General features: G+C 42.2%; 1 protein-coding gene across 1 annotated transcript in view; it reads left to right on the forward strand.

Annotated features, from left to right (window-relative positions):
- Nucleotides 1-19,752, forward strand: part of Cdc5 (cell division cycle protein 21) — an 83,257-nt gene that overhangs the window by 31,359 nt on the left and 32,146 nt on the right. The window contains exon 7 of the mRNA XM_071689362.1: nucleotides 11,633-11,830. Within this exon, the coding sequence (XP_071545463.1) occupies nucleotides 11,633-11,830 (198 nt within the window). The remainder of the gene's footprint in view (nucleotides 1-11,632; nucleotides 11,831-19,752) is intronic.

The raw sequence follows: 19,752 nt of genomic DNA on the forward strand, positions 1-19,752 counted from the left end.
GGTGTTTGCTTTGAAGAATGTATGTGAGAAATACTTAGAAAAGCAAATGGATTTGTATGTAGCATTTATGGATCTGGAGAAGGCATATAATAGAGTTGATAGAGATGCTCTGTGAAAGGTATTAAATATATATGGTGTGGGAGGCAAGTTGTTACAAGCAGTGAAAAGTTTTTATCGAGAATGTAAGGCATGTGTACGTGCAGGAAGAGAGGAAAGTGATTGGTTCTTAGTGAATGTAGGTTTGCGGCAGGGGTGTGTGATGTCTCCATGGTTGTTTAATTTGTTTATGGATGGGGTTGTTATTGAGGTGAATGCAAGAGTTTTGGAAAGAGGGGCAAGTATGCAGTCTGTTGTGGATGAGAGAGCTTGGGAAGTGAGTCAGTTGCTGTTCACTGATGATACAGTGCTGGTGGCTGATTCATGTGAGAAACTGCAGAAGCTGGTGACTGAGTTTGGTAAAGTGTGTGAAAGAAGAAAGTTGAGAGTGAATGTGAATAAGAGCAAGTTTATTAGGTACAGTAGGGTTGAGGGTCAAGTCAGTTGGGAGGTAAGTTTGAATGGAGAAAAACTGGAGGAAGTAAAGTGTTTTAGATATCTGGGAGTGGATCTGGCAGCGGATGGAACCATGGAAGCGGAAGTGAATCATAGGTTGGGGGAGGGGGCGAAAATTCTGGGAGCCTTTAAGAATGTTTGGAAGTCGAGAACATTGTCTTGTAAAGCAAAAATGGGTATGTTTGAAGGAATAGTGGTTCCAACAATATTGTATGGTGCGAGGCATGGGCTATAGATAGAGTTGTGCGGAGGAGGGTGGATGTGCTGGAAATGAGATGTTCGATGACAATATGTGGTGTGAGGTGGTTTGATCGAGTGAGTAATGTAAGGGTAAGAGAGATGTGTGGAAATAAAAAGAGTATGGTTGAGAGAGCAGAAGAGGGTGTTTTGAAATGGTTTGGTCACATGGAGAGAATGAGTGAGGAAAGATTGACCAAGAGGATATTTGTGTCAGAGGTGGAGGGAACAAGGAGAAGTGGGAGACCAAATTGGAGGTGGAAAGATGGAGTGAAAAAGATTTTGAGTGATCGGGGCCTGAACATGCAGGAGGGTGAAAGGCGCGCAAGGAATAGAGTGAATTGGAACATTGTGGTATACCGGGGTCGACGTGCTATCAATGGATTGAACCAGGGCATGTGAAGCGTCTTGGTTAAACCATGGAAAGTTGTGTGGGGCCTGGATGTGGAAAGGGAGCTGTGGTTTCGATGCATTATTACATGACAGCTAGAGACTGAGTGTGAACGAATTGGGCCTTTGTTTTCTCTTCCTAGCGCTACCTCACACACATGAGGGGGGGGGAGTTGTTATTCCATGTGTGGCGGGGTGGCGATGGGAATGAATAAAGGCAGACAGTATGAATTATGTACATGTGTATATATGTATATGTCTGTGTGTGTATATATATGTATACATTGAGATGTATAGGTATGTATATTTGCGTGCGTGGACGTGTATGTCTATACATGTGTTTGTGGGTGGGTTGGGCCATTCTTTTGTCTGTTTCCTTGCGCTACCTCGCTAACGCGGGAGACAGCGACAAAGCAAATAAAAAGAAATAAAAGTATAAAACATACCATTAAGGATGACAGTATGAAGGGCACATATTTTGCATGGGAAAGAACCATGGATAGCCACCATCATTAATTCATCAGGAGCCAGTAGTCAGGTAAAGAGCAGCTAATTAGAGCTGTGGATTCATAGGAAAAAAATTTGCTGAGGATGATGCAAGGACATGTGAGGAACTGAATAACAGTGTCATAAGTGTTTTCATAGTATAATACACTAGCCCCAAGACCAGTGATATATAATGGAGAGGAGGCTATAAGAAAACATTGAAAAAACATTAACAAAATACTAAGAGATCCTGATAGAATTTCACTATACATGTAGCAGATTTTTTTTCTTCTTTTTAGCTAAGAAGGCATGGGCAGCTGAGGCCCAAATCAAAACTATCCCATTGATACTACAGGTACACCACCAATTTTCTGGCACTCTTGGTTCCAAAGTCCTGCAAGATTAACCATTTTGCCGGACCAACCGTGGTTACGTAATAATAATTCATCAACACACTTCTAACCCACTAATTGTACATCTCCCATGTATCTCATGTATACCATGGACTGCTAGAAATTTTAATTAAACAAATATTGAATGTTTGAGCACCCAAAGATGGTAAGTCTGTCCTTAGATTGCTGACTTCATCCATTCCCATCACCACCCCGCCACATATAAAATGGCACCCGCCTCCCCCCATGCACGTGTGAGGTAGCACTAAAAAAAGACAACATAGGCCACATTCATTCACACTCAGTCTCTAGCTGTCATGTGCAATGCACTAAAACCACAGCTCACTTTCCACATCCAGGCACCACAAAATTTTCCATTGTTTACTTCATACACTTCACATGCCCTCGTTTAATCCATTGACAGCACATCCACCCCGGTATACCACGTCGTTCCAATTCACTCTATTCCTTGCACGCCTTTCACCCTCCTGTATGTTCAGGCCCCAATCACTCAAAATCATTTTCACTCCATCCTTCCACCTCCACTTTGGTCTCCCACTTCTCCTTGTTCCTTCCACCTTTGACACATATATCCTCTTTCTCATCTCAATCTTTCCTCACTCATTCTCTCCATGTGACCAAAACATTTCAATACACCCTCTTCTGCTCGCTCAACCACACTTATTACCACATATCTCTCTTACCCTTTCATTACTTACTCGATCAAACCACCTCACACCACATATTGTCCTCACACCACATATTGTCCTCACACGTCTCATTTCCAACACACCCACCCTCCTTCGCACAACCCTATCTATAGCCCAAGCCTCTCAACCATATAACATTGTTGGAACCACTATTCCTTCAAACATACCCATTTTTGCTTTCCGAGATAATGTTCTCGCCCTCCACACATTCTTCAACGCTCCCAGAACTTTCGCCCCCCTCCCTCACCCTGTGACTCACTTCTGCTTCCATGGTTCTATCCGCTGCCAAATTCGCTGCCAGATACCTAATACACTTCACTTCCTCCATTTTTTCTCCATTCAAACTTACCTCCCAATTGACTTGACCCTCAACCCTACTGTACCTAATAACCTTGCTCTTATTCACATTTACTCTCAACTTTCTTCTTTCACACACCTTACCAACCTCAGTCACCAGCTTTTGCAGTTTCTCACATGAATCAGCCATCAGCCCTGTATCATCAGCGAACAACAACTGACTCTTTTCCCAAGCTCTCTTATCCACAACAGACTGCATATTTGCCCCTCTTTCCAAAACTCTTGCATTCACCTCCCTAACAACCCTATCCATAAACAAATTAAACAACCATGGAGACATCACACACCCCTGCCGCAAACCTACATTCACTGAGAACTAATCACTTTCCTCTCTTCCTACACGTACACATTCCTTACATCCTTGATTAAAACTTTTCACTGCTTCAAACAACTTACCTCCCACACCATATATTCTTAACACCTTCCACAGAGCATCTCTATCAACTCTATCATATGCCTTCCCCAGATCCATAAATGCTACATACAAATCCATTTGCTTTTCTAAGTATTTCTCACATACATTCTTTAAAGCAAACACCTGATCCACACATCCTCTACCACTTCTGAAACCACACTGCTCTTCCCCAATCTGATGCTCTGTACATGCCTTCACCCTCTCAATCAATACCCTCCCATATAATTTCCCAGGAATACTCAGCAAACTTATACCTCTGTAATTTGAGCACTCACTCTTATCCCCTTTGACTTTGTACAATGGCACCATGCAAGTACTCCGCCAATCCTCAGTTACCTCACCATGAATCATACATACATTAAATAACCTTACCAACCAGTCAACAATACAGTCACCCACTTTTTTAATAAATTCCACTGCAATACCATCCAAACCCTCTGCCTTGCCGGCTTTCGTCTTGTGCAAAGCTTTTACTACCTCTTCTCTGTTTACCCAATCATTTTCCCTAACCCTCTCACTTTGCATACCACCTCGACCAAAACACCCTATATCTGCCACTCTATCATCAAACACAGTAAACAAACCTTCAAAATACTCACTCCATCTCCTTCTCACATCACCACTACTTGTTATCACCTCAGCATTAGCCCCCTTCATTGAAGTTCCCATTTGCTCCCTTGTCTTACGCACTTTATTTACCTCCTTCCAAAACATCTTTTTATTCTCCCTAAAATTTAATGATACTCCCTCACCCCAACTCCCATTTGCCCTCTTTTTCACCTCTTGCACCTTTCTCTTGACCTCCTGCCTCTTTCTTTTATACATCTCCCACTCATTTGCATTTTTTCCGTGCAAAAATCGTCCAAATGTCTCTCTCTTCTCTTTCACTAATAATCTTACTTCTTCATCCCACCACTCACTACTCTTTCTAATCAGCCCACCTCCCACGCTTCTCATGCCACAAGCATCTTTTGCGCAAGCCATCACTGCTTCCCTAAATACATCCCATTCCTCCCCCACTCCCCTTACCTCCTTTGTTCTCACCTTTTTCCATTCTGTACTCAGTCTCTCCTGGTACTTCCTCTCACAAGTCTCCTTCCCAAGCTCACTTACTCTCACCACTCTCTTCACCCCAACTTCCTCTCTTCTCTTCTGAAAACCTCTACAAATCTTCACCTTCGCCTCCACAAGATAATGATCAGACATCCCTCCAGTTGCACCTCTCAGCACATTAACATCCAAAAGTCTCTTTCGCATGCCTATCAATTAACACGTAATCCAATAACGCTCTTTGGCCATCTCTCCTACTTACATATGTATACTTATGTATATCTCGCTTTTTAAACCAGGTATTCCCAATCACCAGTCCTTTTTCAGCACATAAATCTACAAGCTCTTCACCATTTCCATTTACAACACTAAACACCCCATGTATACCAATTATTCCCTCAACTGCCACATTACTCACCTTTGCATTCAAATCACCCATCACTATAACCTGGTCTCATGCATCAAAACCACCAACACACTCATTCAGCTGCTCCCAAAACACTTGCCTCTCATGATCTTTCTTCTCATGCCCAGGTGCATATGCACCAATAATCACCCATCTCTCTCCATCAGCTTTCAGTTTTACCCATATCAATCAAGAATTTTCTTTCTTACACTCTATCACATACTCCCACCACTCCTATTTCATGAGTAGTGCTACTCCTTGCCTTGCTCTTGTCCTCTCACTAACCCCTGACTTTACTCCCAAGACATTGCCAAACCACTCTTCTCCTTTACCCTTGAGCTTCGTTTCACTCAGAGCCAAAACATCCAGGTTCCTTTCCTCAAAAATACTACCTATCTCTCCTTTTTTCTCATCTAGGTTACATTCACACACATTTAGACACCCCAATCTGAGCCTTCGAGGAGGATGAGCACCCCCTCGCGTGACTCCTTCTGTTTCCCCTTTTAGAATGTTAAAATACATGGAGGGGAGGGTATCTAGCCCCACGCTCCCGTCCCCTTTAGTCGCCTCCTACGACACGTGAGGAATGCGTGGGAAGTATTCTTTCTGGGGATAGGGGGAGATGAATACTTCCCACGTATTCCCTGCGTGTTGCAGAAGGCGATTAAAAGGGGAGGGAGCGGGTGGCTGGAAATCCTCCCCTCTCGTTTTTTTTTTCTTTTTTCAATTTTTCAAAAGAAGGAACAGAGACAGGGACCTGGTGAGGATATTCCGTCAAAGGCCCAGTCCTCTGTTCTTAATGCTACCTCGCTAATGCAGGAAATGGCGAATAGTATGAAAAAAAAATGAGGGGAGAAAGAATACTTCCCACGCATTCCTCACGTGTCATAGAAGGTGACTAAAGGGGACAGGAGCGGGGGGCCAGAAACCCTCCCCTCCTTGTATTTTAACTTTCTAAAAGGGGAAACAGAAGAAGGAGTCACGCGGGGAGTGCTCATCCTCCTCGAAGGCTCAGACTGGGGTGTCTAAATGTGTGTGGATTTAACCAAGATGAGAAAAAAGGAGAGATAAGTAGTATGTTTGAGGAAAGGAACCTGGATGTTTTGGCTCTGATTGAAACGAAGCTCAAGGGTAAAGGGGAAGAGTGGTTTGGCAATGTCTTGGGAGTAAAGTCTTAGGTTAGTGAGAGGACAAGAGTGGTGGGAGTATGTGACAGAGTGTAAGAAAGTAAATTCTTGATTGATATGGGTAAAACTGAAAGTTGATGGAGAGAGATGGGTGATTATTGGTGCATATACACCTGGGCATGAGAAGAAAGATCATGAGAGGCAAGTGTTTTGGGAGCAGCTGAATGAGTGTGTTAGTGGTTTTGATGCATGAGACCAGGTTATAGTGATGGGTGATTTGAATGCAAAGGTGAGTAATGTGGCAGTTGAGGGAATAATTGGTATACATGGGGTGTTTAGTGTTGTAAATGGAAATGGTGAAGAGCTTGTAGATTTATGTGCTGAAAAAGGACTGGTGATTGGGAATACCTGGTTTAAAAAGCGAGATATACATAAGTATATGTATGTAAGTAGGAGATATGGCCAGAGAGCATTATTGGATTACGTGTTAATTGATAGGCGCTCAAAAGAGAGACTTTTGGATGTTATTGTGCTGAGAGGTGCAACTGGAGGGATGTCAGATCATTATCTTGTGGAGGCGAAGGTGAAGATTTGTAGGGGTTTTTAGAAAAGAAGAGAAAATGTTTGGGTGAAGAGGGTAGTGAGAGTAAGTGAGCTTGGGAAGGAGACTTGTGTGAGGAAGTACCAGGAGAGACAAAGTACAGAATGGAAAAAGATGAGAACAAAGGAGGTAAGGGGAGTGGGGGAGGAATGGGATGTATTTAGGGAAGCAGTGATGGCTTGCACAAAAGATGCTTGTGGCATGAGAAGTGTGGTAGGTGGGTTGATTAGAAAGGGTAGTGAGTGGTGGAATGAAGAGGTTAGATTATTAGTGAAAGAGAAGAGAGAGGCATTTGGACGATTTTTGCAGGGAAAAAATGCAAATGAGTGGGAGATGTATAAAAGAAAGAGGCAGGAGGTCAAGAGAAAGGTGCAAGAGGTGAAAAAGAGGGCAAATGAGAGTTGGGGTGAGAGAGTATCATTAAATTTTAGGGAGAATAAAAAGATGTTTTGGAAGGAGGTAAATATAGTGCATAAGACAAGGGAGCAAATGGGAACATCAGTGAAAGGGGCAAATGGGTAGGTGATAACAAGTAGTGGTGATGTGAGAAGGAGATGGAGTGAGTATTTTGAAGGTTTGTTGAATGTGTTTGATGATAGAGTGGCAGATATAGGGTGTTTTGGTCTAGGTGGTGTGCAAAGTGAGAGGTTTAGGGAGAATGATTTGGTAAACAGAGAAGAGGTAGTAAAAGCTTTGCGGAAGATGAAAGCCGGCAAGGCAGCAGGTTTGGATGGTATTGCAGTGGAATTTATTAAAAAAGGGGGTGACTGTATTGTTGACTGGTTGGTAAGGTTATTTAATGTATGTATGATTCATGGTGAGGTGCCTGAGGATTGGCGGAGTGCTTGCATAGTGCCATTGTACAAAGGCAAAGGGGATAAGAGTGAGTGCTCAAATGACAGAGGTATAAGTTTGTTGAGTATTCCTGGTAAATTATATGGGAGGGTATTGATTGAGAGGGTGAAGGCAAGTACAGAGCATCAGATTGGGGAAGAGCAGTGTGGTTTCAGAAGTGGTAGAGGATGTGTGGATCAGGTGTTTGCTTTGAAGAATGTATGTGAGAAATACTTAGAAAAGCAAATGGATTTGTATGTAGCATTTATGGATCTGGAGAAGGCATATGATAGAGTTGATAGAGATGCTCTGTGGAAGGTATTAAGAATATATGGTGTGGGAGGCAAGTTGTTAGAAGCAGTGAAAAGTTTTTATCAAGGATGTAAGGCATGTCTACGTGTAGGAAGAGAGGAAAGTGATTGGTTCTCAGTGAATGTAGGTTTGCGGCAGGGGTGTGTGATGTCTCTATGGTTGTTTAATTTGTTTATGGATGTGGTTGTTAGGGAGGTGAATGTAAGAGTTTTGGAAAGAGGGGCAAGTATGCAGTCTGTTGTGGATGAGAGAGCTTGGGAAGTGAGTCAGTTGTTGTTCGCTGATGATACAGGGCTGGTGGCTGATTCATGTGAGAAACTGCAGAAGCTGGTGACTGAGTTCGGTAAAGTGTGTGAAAGAAGGAATTTAAGAGTAAATGTGAATAAAAGCAAGGTTATTAGGTACAGTAGGGTTGAGGGTCAAGTCAATTGGGAGGTAAGTTTGAATGGAGAAAAACTGGAGGAAGTGAAGTGTTTTAGATATCTGGGAGTGGACCTGTCAGCGGATGGAACCATGGAAGTGGAAGTGAATCATAGGGTGGGGGAGAGGGTGAAAATTCTGGGAGCCTTGGAGAATGTGTGGAAGTCGAGAACATTATCTCGGAAAGCAAAAATGGGTATGTTTGAAGGAATGGTGGTTCCAACAATGTTGTATGGCTGCGAGGCGTGGGCTATGGATAGAGTTTTGCGCAGGAGGGTGGATGTGCTGGAAATGAGATGTGTGAGGACAATATGTGGTGTGAGGTGGTTTGATCGAGTAAGTAATGTCAGGGTAAGAGAGATGTGTGGAAATAAAAAGAGTGTGGTTGAGAGAGCAGAAGAGGGTGAGATGGTTTGGTCTCATGGAGAGAATGACTGAGGGAAGATTGACCAAGAGGATATATGTGTCAGAGATGGAGGGAACGAGGAGAAGTGGGAGACCAAATTGGAGGTGGAAAGATGGAGTGAAAAAGATTTTGAGTGATTGGGGCCTGAACATGCAGGAGGGTTAAAGGCGTGCAAGGAATAGAGTGAATTGGAACAATGTGGTATACCAGGGTCGACGTGCTGTCAATGGATTGAACCAGGGCATGTGAAGCATCTGGGGTAAACCATGGAAAGTTGTGTGGGGCCTGGATGTGGAAAGGGAGCTTTGGTTTCGGTGCATTATTACATGACAGCTAGAGAGTGAGTGTGAACGAATGTGGCCTTTGTTGTCTTTTCCTAGTGCTACCTTGCACACATGAGGGGGAGGGGGTTGTTATTTCATGTGTGGCGAGGTGGCGATGGGAATGAATAAAGGCAGACAGTATGAATTATCTACATGTGTATATATGTATATGTCTGTGTGTGTATATACATGTATACGTTGAGATCTATAGGTATGTATATTTTGTGTGTGTGGACATATATGTATATACATGTGTATGTGGGTGGGTTGGGCATTCTTTCATCTGTTTCCTTGCGCTACCTCACTAACGCAGGAGACAGCGACAAAGCAAAATAAATAATAAATATAGTCTGTGTATGTATATGTATGTATACGTTGAAAGGTATAGGTATGTATATGTGCATGTTTGGGTGTTTATGTATATACATGTGTATGTGGGTGGGTTGGGCCATTCTTTCGTCAGTTTCCTTGCACTACCTCGCTAATGTGGGAGACAGTGACAAAGTATAATAATAATGTACCCCAGACTGAGCCAGGTACCCAATTTATCAACCAACCCTCAGGGGTGGATGAACAAAGTTGGGGTGAATGTGGACGAACTACTGTAACCAGAATTCAGACTTATGCGCTCAGCCCCGAGTAGCCCGTGAATGCATCATGGTCAAGAATGCTAGCCGCTACAACACGGGAGTCCATCTACTCCATGGAAGTCCATAGTGTGCAGATACACTAGAATAATCTCTTGAAATGTTTTTCAAGATATCGTTGTAGAGGAGCAGAGTGCTAAGAGAATGGAAAAGGGCAAAGTCATACCTATATATAAGAAAGGAGACTGGGAACAAGACTGGTGAACTGACCATCATATGTAAGGTTCAGGAAAAGATGATTAAAAATGCAATTGGATGACTTTCTGTATAGGAGAAATTACATAAGTGAGAGACTCAACAGTTTTAGGGAAAGAGTGTCATATGTAACAAACCTTTTAGATTTATATGAGAGAGTGGGTTATGTCATAGACAAATGGGAAAGATGGTTGGATTGTTTAATCTGGACTGCTAGAAAATATTTGACGCTGGGCCACATGGAAATCTGATTAAGAAGTTAGACCAGCAGGCAGGAAGGAAAAAAACTCCTACAGTGGATAGAAGGTTATCTCAGTGGAAGGGAATAAAAGACATGTCTGAGAAGCCTGTTTTAAATGGGTTGAGATGACTGCTGCTGTTGTTGAGGTATGTAAGTGACTTGCCTTTATGTATGGACTCCCACCTGAATATGTTTACCAATGATGCATAGGTCATGAGGAAAGTGTAAAGCAAGGGTTAGATTAGCTTACAGAGGAACCTAAACAGGCTCAGAAGTTGTTCTGATACAAAGTTGATGAAATTCAACCCAAGTAAATGTAAAGTAATAAGAATGGGACTTTATGAAAGAAGGTATAAGGCTGTGAGGAAGTTCCTTTGGAAATACAAGTCTGGCAGCAAGATTGAAAAAAGATTAAAGAGATGACATCTTTGAATGAAAAATTATCCCGAATATTATATAGGGATCTGAAAGTTTGTTAGAGTAGGAAGTTAAGAATCAGTAAGAGCAATCTTTTCTTTTTTCTTTCAAACTATTCGCCATTTCCCGCATTAGCGAGGTAGCGTTAAGAACAGAGGACTGGGCCTTTGAGGGAATACCCTCACCTGGCCCAATTCTCTGTTCCTTCTTTTGAAAAAAAAAAAAAAAAAAAAAAAAAAAAAAAATGTTGAAGATTAAAGAGATGACATCTTTGAATGAAAAATTATCCTAAATATTATATAGGGATCTTAAAGTTTGTTAAGAGTAGAAAGTTAAGAATCAGTAAGAACAATATGTTGATGTTGAAAGATAATTCATAGTGTGAGGTAGACATTGTAAGAGATTCTGAAAATATGAAATTGGAATAAGTATAAAATTGATGGTGATAAGAGCAGTGTGATGGCTTCTGAGAAAGAGAGTTCATTTTGTGAGTATGCAGGGTGTTCATGATTAAAATGGAGGAATTTATTGAAGTGTGTAAGTCTCTTTCTCTCACTAAAGTAAGATTGAGTATTCGGGTATGATAGAGCTTATAGAAGGATGAAGTTCAGCTTACCTTGATGTATGATACATAGTTTTATAGTAACAGTGATAAGCAGAATTCAAACCATGCAAATGCACATCTCAGGTATGGTATATGACTGAGAAGAGTGGATAGAAAAAGAAGTGAGGATGTCAGAATGAGAAACACAGTGGAGAAAGGCAATGTTTTGAAAGTTAAGGAGTTGTATAGATAGTTGAAATAGATGGAAAGAATGAAATTTGGAATGTTCTGTAAGAAACTGTATGTGAGTGAGAAGAAAGAAAGAATGTAGGGGAAGATCATGTGTCAAGTGAAAGGGAGTGAAAAAGTAAGTGCTGGAGGTGGGCGTAAACCTAGAAGATTTACAGAAGGGCACAAGGATAGGGATGTATGATAGACCACATGTTTCCCCTTCTAAATAATAAGAGAAGGCAAATTGGGTTGAAGAATAATTTGATATATACATTATTCTGTTTAATTTTTAAAAGTTGAAGCTAAGTAATATGGTGATGACATTCTTCCTCTTCCAAGGTCTGGGAAGAGTGCTTATCCCAAGTGTTATTCCTGCCAAGTCAAAGTAAATACACAAGAGCAAGTTTAGCCAGCAAAAAGGACAGGATTGAATCTCTTGAAAAACGACTGGAACAGAATAGGCAACACATGGCCAAACAAGCCAAGATAGCTGCCAAGTTAGAAAAGAAACTCAAGATATTGATGGGCGGATATCAGGTTAGTTAAAGTTAATCACATATGCTTTTTACTTCTCAGTTGAAGATATGCTTGTTGTGGCCTTTCATGTCTCTTGCCACATAGACAAACATCAGTTGGTAACCAGTCTCATATAACAAAATGGCAACAATTATGAGGTAACCTTTTCACTAAAGCTCAAAAGTTCAATTAATTTTGGTTACTTAAAGTTCTTATAATGTTTTTTGTGCAGGTACTTGATTCATACATAGTTGGTCTCAGTATTTGCATGTTTCTAATCATTCATGCTTTAAAACCCAAATGGAAGTATCTCTTTAACCTTTTCACATCCACGCTTTTTTCCCATCCATTAACCTTCAAGATTTTTGTGCCCACCAGTGACCACTGAGTTTGGAAGAGTGTGTGAAAGGAGGAAGCTGAGAATAGATATGAATGCAAGCAAGTTTGTTTGGTTTAGCAGGGTTGAGGAACAGCTTTGTTGAAGGGGGAGTTTGAATGAAGAAAAATTGAAAGTGAAATATTTTAGATACCTTGAAGTGGACATGGCAGTGAATGGAACCATGGAAGCAGGAGTAAATCATAGGGTGGGGAGGAGGCAAAGGTTCTAGGAGTACTGAAAAATGTGTGGAAAGACATTGTTATGTGGGAAATATTGTAATTTCTACAATATTATATGGATGCTAGGCCTGGGCTATAGATAAGGGTATATGGTCATGAATAGATGTGTTAGGAAGCAAAATGTTTGAGGATAGTCTGTTGTATTGAGTGGTTGGGTATATAGTGATGAATAGATATGTTAGGAAGCAAAATGTTTAAGGACAGTCTGTTGTGTTAAGTGGTTTGATCGAGTAAGTATTGAAAGGGTAAGAGGGAGTGGTTGAGAGAACGGAAGAGAGTGTCCTGAAATGATTTGACATGGAGAGAATAGATGAAGATAGGTTGACAGAGAGGATATTTGCGTCAGAAGCAAAGGGTGCAAGGAGAATGAGGAGACCATATTGGGGATGGGGCAAGGAGTAAATTAGGATTTTGAATGGTTAGGCCCAGAACATGCTGGAAGGTTAAAGGATAGAGTGAATTGGAACAATGTGGTACAAAGGGGTTGACAAGCTGTCACTGGACGGAACCAGGACATGTGAAGCATCCAGAGTAAAACATGCACATTTCTGTGGGGCCTGCTTAAGGATAGGGAATTGTCATTTCATTTCATTAAACATGACAGCTAGAGAATAGATGTGAACGGATGCAGCCTTTCCTCATCTGTTCCTGGTGTTACCTTGTTATTGCCACAAAGCAGATGAAGAAAGACCCATTCACTCGTATACACACACACATGTATATTTTTATTATTATTATTTTGCTATGCGCTATGTCGCTGTCTCCCGCGTTAGCGAGGTAGTGCAAGGAAACAGATGAAAGGATGGCCCAACCCACCCACATACACTGTATGTACATACTCGTCCACACACAGCACATATACATACCTGTATGTCTCAATGTATACATATATATACACACACAGACATATACATATATACCCATGTACATAATTCATACTGTCTGCCTTTATTCATTCCCATCGCCACCCCACCACACATAGAATAACAACACCCTCCCCCCTCATGTGTGCGAGGTAGTGCTAGGAAAAGACAACAAAGGCCCCATTCGTTCACACAGTCTCTAGCTGTCATGTAATAATGCACGGAAACCACAGCTCCCTTTCCACATCCAGGCCCCACAGAACTTTCCATGGTTTACCCCAGGCGCTTCACATGCCCTGGTTCAATCCATTGACAGCACGTCGACCCCGGTATACCACATCGTTCCAATTCACTCTATTCCTTGCACACCTTTCACCCTCCTGCATGTTCAGGCCCCGATCACTCAAAATCATTTTCACTCCATCTTTCCACCTCCAATTTGGTCTCCCACTTCTCCTCATTCCCTCCACCTCTGACACATATATCCTCTTGGTCAATCTTTCCTCACTCATTCTCTCCATGTGACCAAACCATTTCAAAACACCCTCTTCTGCTCTCTCAACCACACTTTTTATTACCACACATCTCTCTTACCCTTACATTACTTACTCGATCAAACCACCTCACACCACATATTGTCCTCAAACATCTCATTTCCAGCACATCCACCCTCCTCCACACAACTCTATCCATAGCCCACGCCTCGCAACCATACAACATTGTTGGAACCACTATTCCTTCAAACATACCCATTTTTGCTTTCTGAGATAAATGTTCTCGACTTCCACACATTCTTCAAGGCTCCCAGAATTTTCACCCCTCCCCCACCCTATGATTCACTTCCACTTCCATGGTTCCATCCGCTGCCAAATTCACTCCCAGATATCTAAAACACTCCACTTCCTCCAGTTTTTCTCCATTCAAACTTACCTCCCAATTGACTTGACCCTCAACCCTACTGTACCTAATAACCTTGCTCTTATTCACATTTACTCTCAACTTTCTTCTTTCACACACTTTACCAAATTCAGTCACTAGCCTCTGCAGTTTCTCACATGAATCAGCCACCAGCGCTGTATCATCAGCGAACAACAACTGACTCACTTCCCAAGCTCTCTCATCCACAACAGACTGCATACTTGCCCCTCTTTCCAAAACTCTTGCATTAACCTCCCTAACAACCCCATCCATAAACAAATTAAACAACCATGGAGACATCACTTACCCCTGCCGCAAACCTACATTCACTGAGAACCAATCACTTTCCTCTCTTCCTACATGTACACATTCCTTACATCCTCAATAAAAACTTTTCACTGCTTCTAACAACTTGCCTCCCACACCATTAATTTTTAATACCTTCCACAGAGCATCTCTATCAACTCTATCATATGCCTTCTCCAGATCCATAAATGCTACATACAAATCCATTTGCTTTTCTAAGTATTTCTCACATACATTCCTCAAAGCAAACACCTGATCCACACATCCTCTACCACTTCTGAAACCACACTGCTCTTCCCCAGTCTGATGCTCTGTACATGCCTTCACCCTCTCAATCAACACCCTCCCATATAATTTACCAAGAATACTCAACAAACTTATACCTCTGTCATTTGAGCACTCACTCTTATCCCCTTTGCCTTTGTACAATGGCACCATACAAGCACTCCACCAATCCTCAGGCACCTCACCATGAATCATACATACATTAAATAACCTTACCAACCAGTCAACAATACAGTCACCCCCTTTTTTAATAAATTCCACTGCAATACCATCCAAACCCGCTGCCTTACTGGCTTTCATCGTCTGCAAAGCTTTTTACTACCTCTTCTCTGTTTACCAAATCATTTTCCCTAACCCTCTCACTTTGCATACCACCTCGACCAAAACACCCTATATCTGCCACTCTATCGTCAAACACATTCAACAAACCTTCAAAATACTCACTCCATCTTCTCACATCACCACTACTTGTTATCACCTCCCCATTAGCCCCCTTCACTGAAGTTCCCATTTGTTCCCTTGTCTTACGCACTTTATTTACCTCCTTCCAAAACATCTTTTATTCTCCCTAAAATTTAACGATACTCTCTCAACCCAACTCTCATTTGCCCTCTTTTTCACCTCTTGCACCTTTCCCTTGACCTCCTGCCTCTTTCTTTTATACATCTCCCACTCATTTGCATTTTTCCCAGCAAAAATCGTCCAATTGCCTCTCTCTTCTCTTTCACTAATAATCTTACTTCTTCATCCCACCACTCACTACCCTTTCTAATCTGGCCACCTCCCACGCTTCTCATGCCACAAGCATCTTTTGCGCAAGCCATCACTGCTTCCCTAAATACATCCCATTCCTCCCCCACTCCCCTTACCTCCTTTGTTCTCACCTTTTTCTATTCTGTACTCAGTCTCTCCTGGTACTTCCTCACACGTCTCCTTCCCAAGCTCACTTACTCTCACCACTCTCTTCACCCCAACATTCTCTCTTCTTTTCTGAAAACCTCTACAAATCTTCACCTTTGCCTCCACAAGATAATGATCAGACATCACTCCAGTTGCACCTCTCAGCACATTAACAGCACATTAACACATATATATACATATTTATATATACATACATGCTCCTACACGTACATATACATATCAACATAGACACATATACATACTTATATACAGCCATATACATATACTTATGTACATCTTCATACTCGCTTGCTTTCATCCATTCCCGGCATGACCCTGCCCCACAGGAAATAGCATTGCCATCTCCTGTGTCAGCGAGGTTGCACCAGGAAAGCAGACAAAAAAGGCCACATTCGTTCACACTCAGTCTCTAGCTGTCATATGTAATGCACTGAAACCACAACTCCTTGTCCACATCCAGGTCCCACAGACTTTTCCATGGTTTACCCCAGACATTTCACATGCCTTGTTTCAGTCCATTGACAGCACATCAACCACAGTATACCACATCGTTCCAATTCACTCTGTTCCTTGCACGCCTCTCACCCTTCTGCATTGCCAGGCCCCAATCACTCAAAATCTTTTTCACCTTCAATTTGGTCTACCGCTTCTTGTTCCCTTCACCTCTGACAAATATATCCTCTGTGTTAGCCTTTCCTCACTCATTCTCTCCATATGTCCAAACCATTTCAACACCATCTACTGCCCTCTCAACCACACTCTTTTTATTACCACACATTTCTCTTACCCTTTCATTACTTACTTGATCAAACCACTTCACACCAAATATTGTCCTCAAATATTTCATTTCCAACGCATTTGACTTCCTCCGTGCAACCATATAATATTGCTGGAAATACTATTCCTTCAAACATACCCATTTTTGTGCTATGAGATTTATTCTCTCTCTCTCTCTCTCTCTCTCTCTCTCTCTCTCTCTCTCTCTCTCTCTCTCTGCATATATACAGTGCTGGTGGATGATTTGAGAGAGACACTGCAGAGGTTGGTTACTGAGTTTGGTAAAGTGTGTGAAAGAAGAAAGTTGAGAGTAAATGTGAATAAGAGCAAGGTTATTAGGTTCAGTACAGTTGAGGAACAAGTTAATTGGAAGGTAAGTTTGAATGGAGAAAAACTGAAGGAAGTGAAGTGTTATTGATATCTGGGAGTGGACTTAGCAGTGGATGGAACCATGGAAGTGGAAGTGAGTCACAGGGCAGGGGAGAGGGCAAAGGTTCTAGGAGCGTTGAAGAATGGATATGCTTGAAGGATTAGTGGTTCCAGCAGTGTTGTATGGTTGTGTGGCATTGGCTATAGATAAGGTTGTGCAGAGGAGGGTGGGTATGCTGGAAATGAAATGTTTGAGGACAATATGTGGTATGAGGTGGTTTGATCGAGTAAATAATGAAAGGGTAAGAGAGATGTGTGGTAATAAAAAGAGCGTGGTTGAGAGACCAGAATAGGTTATGTTGAAGTAGTTTGGACACATGGAGAGAATGAGTTAGGAAAGATTGACAAAGAGGATATATGTGTCAGAGGTGGAGGGAACAAGGAGAAGCAGGAGACCAAAGTGGAGGTGGAAGGATGGAGTTAAAAAGATTTTAAGTGATCGGAGCCTGAACATACAGGAGGGTGAAAGGCGTGCAAGAAATAGAGTGAATTGGAAAGATGCGGTATACCGGTGTCGATGTGCTGTCAGTGGATTGAACGAGGGCATATGAAGCATCTGGGGTAAACCATGGAAAGGTCTTTAAGGCCTGGATGTGGAAAGGGAGCTGTAGTTTTGATGCATTACACATGACAGCCACAGACTGAATGTGAATGATTTTGGCCTTTTTTTGTGTTTTCCTGGCACTATCTCTGGAGAGGGGGATGCTATTTCATGTGTGGTGGGGTGGCATCGGGAATAGATGAAGGCGTGGTAGCACAAGGAAACATACGAAAGAATGGCCCAACCTACCCACCTACACATGTACATACATAAACGCCCACACATGCACATATACATACCCATGCGTTTCAACGTATATATACATATACATACACAGACATATATACACATGCACATATTCATACATGCTGCCTTCATGTATTTCCGCTGCCACCCTGCCTCACATGAAATAACACCCCCCCTCCCCCCGCATGCACTCAAGGTAGCGCTAGGAAAGGACAACAAAGGCCACATTTATCCACACTCAAGAGTCTAGATGTCGTGTAATGCACCAAAACCACACCCTCCTTACCACATCTAGGCCCCACAAAACTTTCCATGGTTTACCCCAAACGCTTCACATGCCCGGGTTCAACCCATTGACAGCATGTGGACCCTGGTATACCACATTGTTCCAATTCACTCTTTTCCTTGCACGCCTTTCACCTTCCTATATATTCAGGCCCCGATTGCTCAAAATCTCTCACTCTATCCTTCCACCTCCAATTTGGTCTCCCTATTCTTGTTCCCTTCACCTCTGACACATATATCCTCTTTGTCAATCTTTCCTCACTCATTCTCTCTTATGTGACCAAACCATTTCAATACACCCTCTTCTGCCCCACAACCAGATTCTTTTTATTACCACACATCACTCTTACCCTTTCATTACTTACTCGATCAAACCTCCTCACACCACATACTGTCCTCAAACCTCTCATGTCGACCCGGTATACCACATTGTTCCAATTCACTCTATTACTTGCACGCTTTTCACCTTCCTATATATATATAATTCAGGCCCCGATTGCTCAGAATCTCTCACTCTATCCTTCCACCTCCAGTTTGGTCTCCTTATTCTTGTTCCCTTCACCTCTGACACATATATCCTCTTTGTCAATCTTTCCTCACTCATTCCCTCTTTTGTGACCACACCATTTCAATACACCCTCTTCTGCTCTCACAACCAGACTTTTTATTACCACACATCACTCTTACACTTTCATTACTTACTCGATCAAACCTCCTCACTTCACATACTGTCCTCAAACCTCTCATTTCCAAAACATCCATCCTCCCTCCACACAACCCTATCTATAACCCATGCCTCACAACCATATATATATATTCATTTATTTATTTATTTATTTTGATTTGTCGCCGTCTCATGCATTAGCGAGGTAGCACAAGGAAACAGACGAAAGAATGGCCCAACCCTCCCACATACACATGTATATACATACACTTCCACACACACAAATATACATACCTATACATCTCAACGTATACATATATATATCCATACACAGACATATACATATATACACATGTACATAATTCATACTGTCTTCCTTTATTCATTCCCATCGCCACCTCACCACACATGAAATAACGACCCCCTCCCCCTCGTGTGCGATGTAGCGCTAGGAAAAGATAACAAAGACCCCATTCGCTCACACTCAGTCTCTAGCTGTCATGTAATAATGCACCGAAACCACAGCTCCCTTTCCACATCCAGGCCCCACACAACTTTCCATGGTTTACCCCAGAAGCTTCACATACCCTGGTTCAATCCATTCACAGCAAGTCGACCCCGGTATACCACATCGTTCCAATTCAATCTATTCCTTGCACACCTTTCACCCTCCTGCATGTTCAGGCCCCAATCACTCAAAATCTTTTTCACTCCACCTTTCCACCTCCAATGTCGTCTCCCACTTCTCCTCGCTCCCTCCACCTCTGACACATATATCCTCTTGGTGAATCTTACCTCACTCATTCTCTCCATGTGACCAAACCATTTCAAAACACCCTCTTCTGCTCTCTCAGCCACACTCTTTTTATTACTTCACATCTCTCTTACCCTTACATTACTTACTCGATCAAACCACCTCACAACACATATTGTCCTCAAACACCTCATTTCCAGCACATCCACCCTCTGGCACACAACTATCCATAGCCCACGCCTCACAACCATGCAACATTGTTGGAACCACTATTCCTTCAAACAAATACCCATTTTTGCTTTCCGAGATAATGTTCTCGACTTCCACACATTCTTC

This window comes from Panulirus ornatus, chromosome 46, assembly GCF_036320965.1.
Source record: "Panulirus ornatus isolate Po-2019 chromosome 46, ASM3632096v1, whole genome shotgun sequence".
Lineage (NCBI taxonomy): Eukaryota > Metazoa > Arthropoda > Malacostraca > Decapoda > Palinuridae > Panulirus > Panulirus ornatus.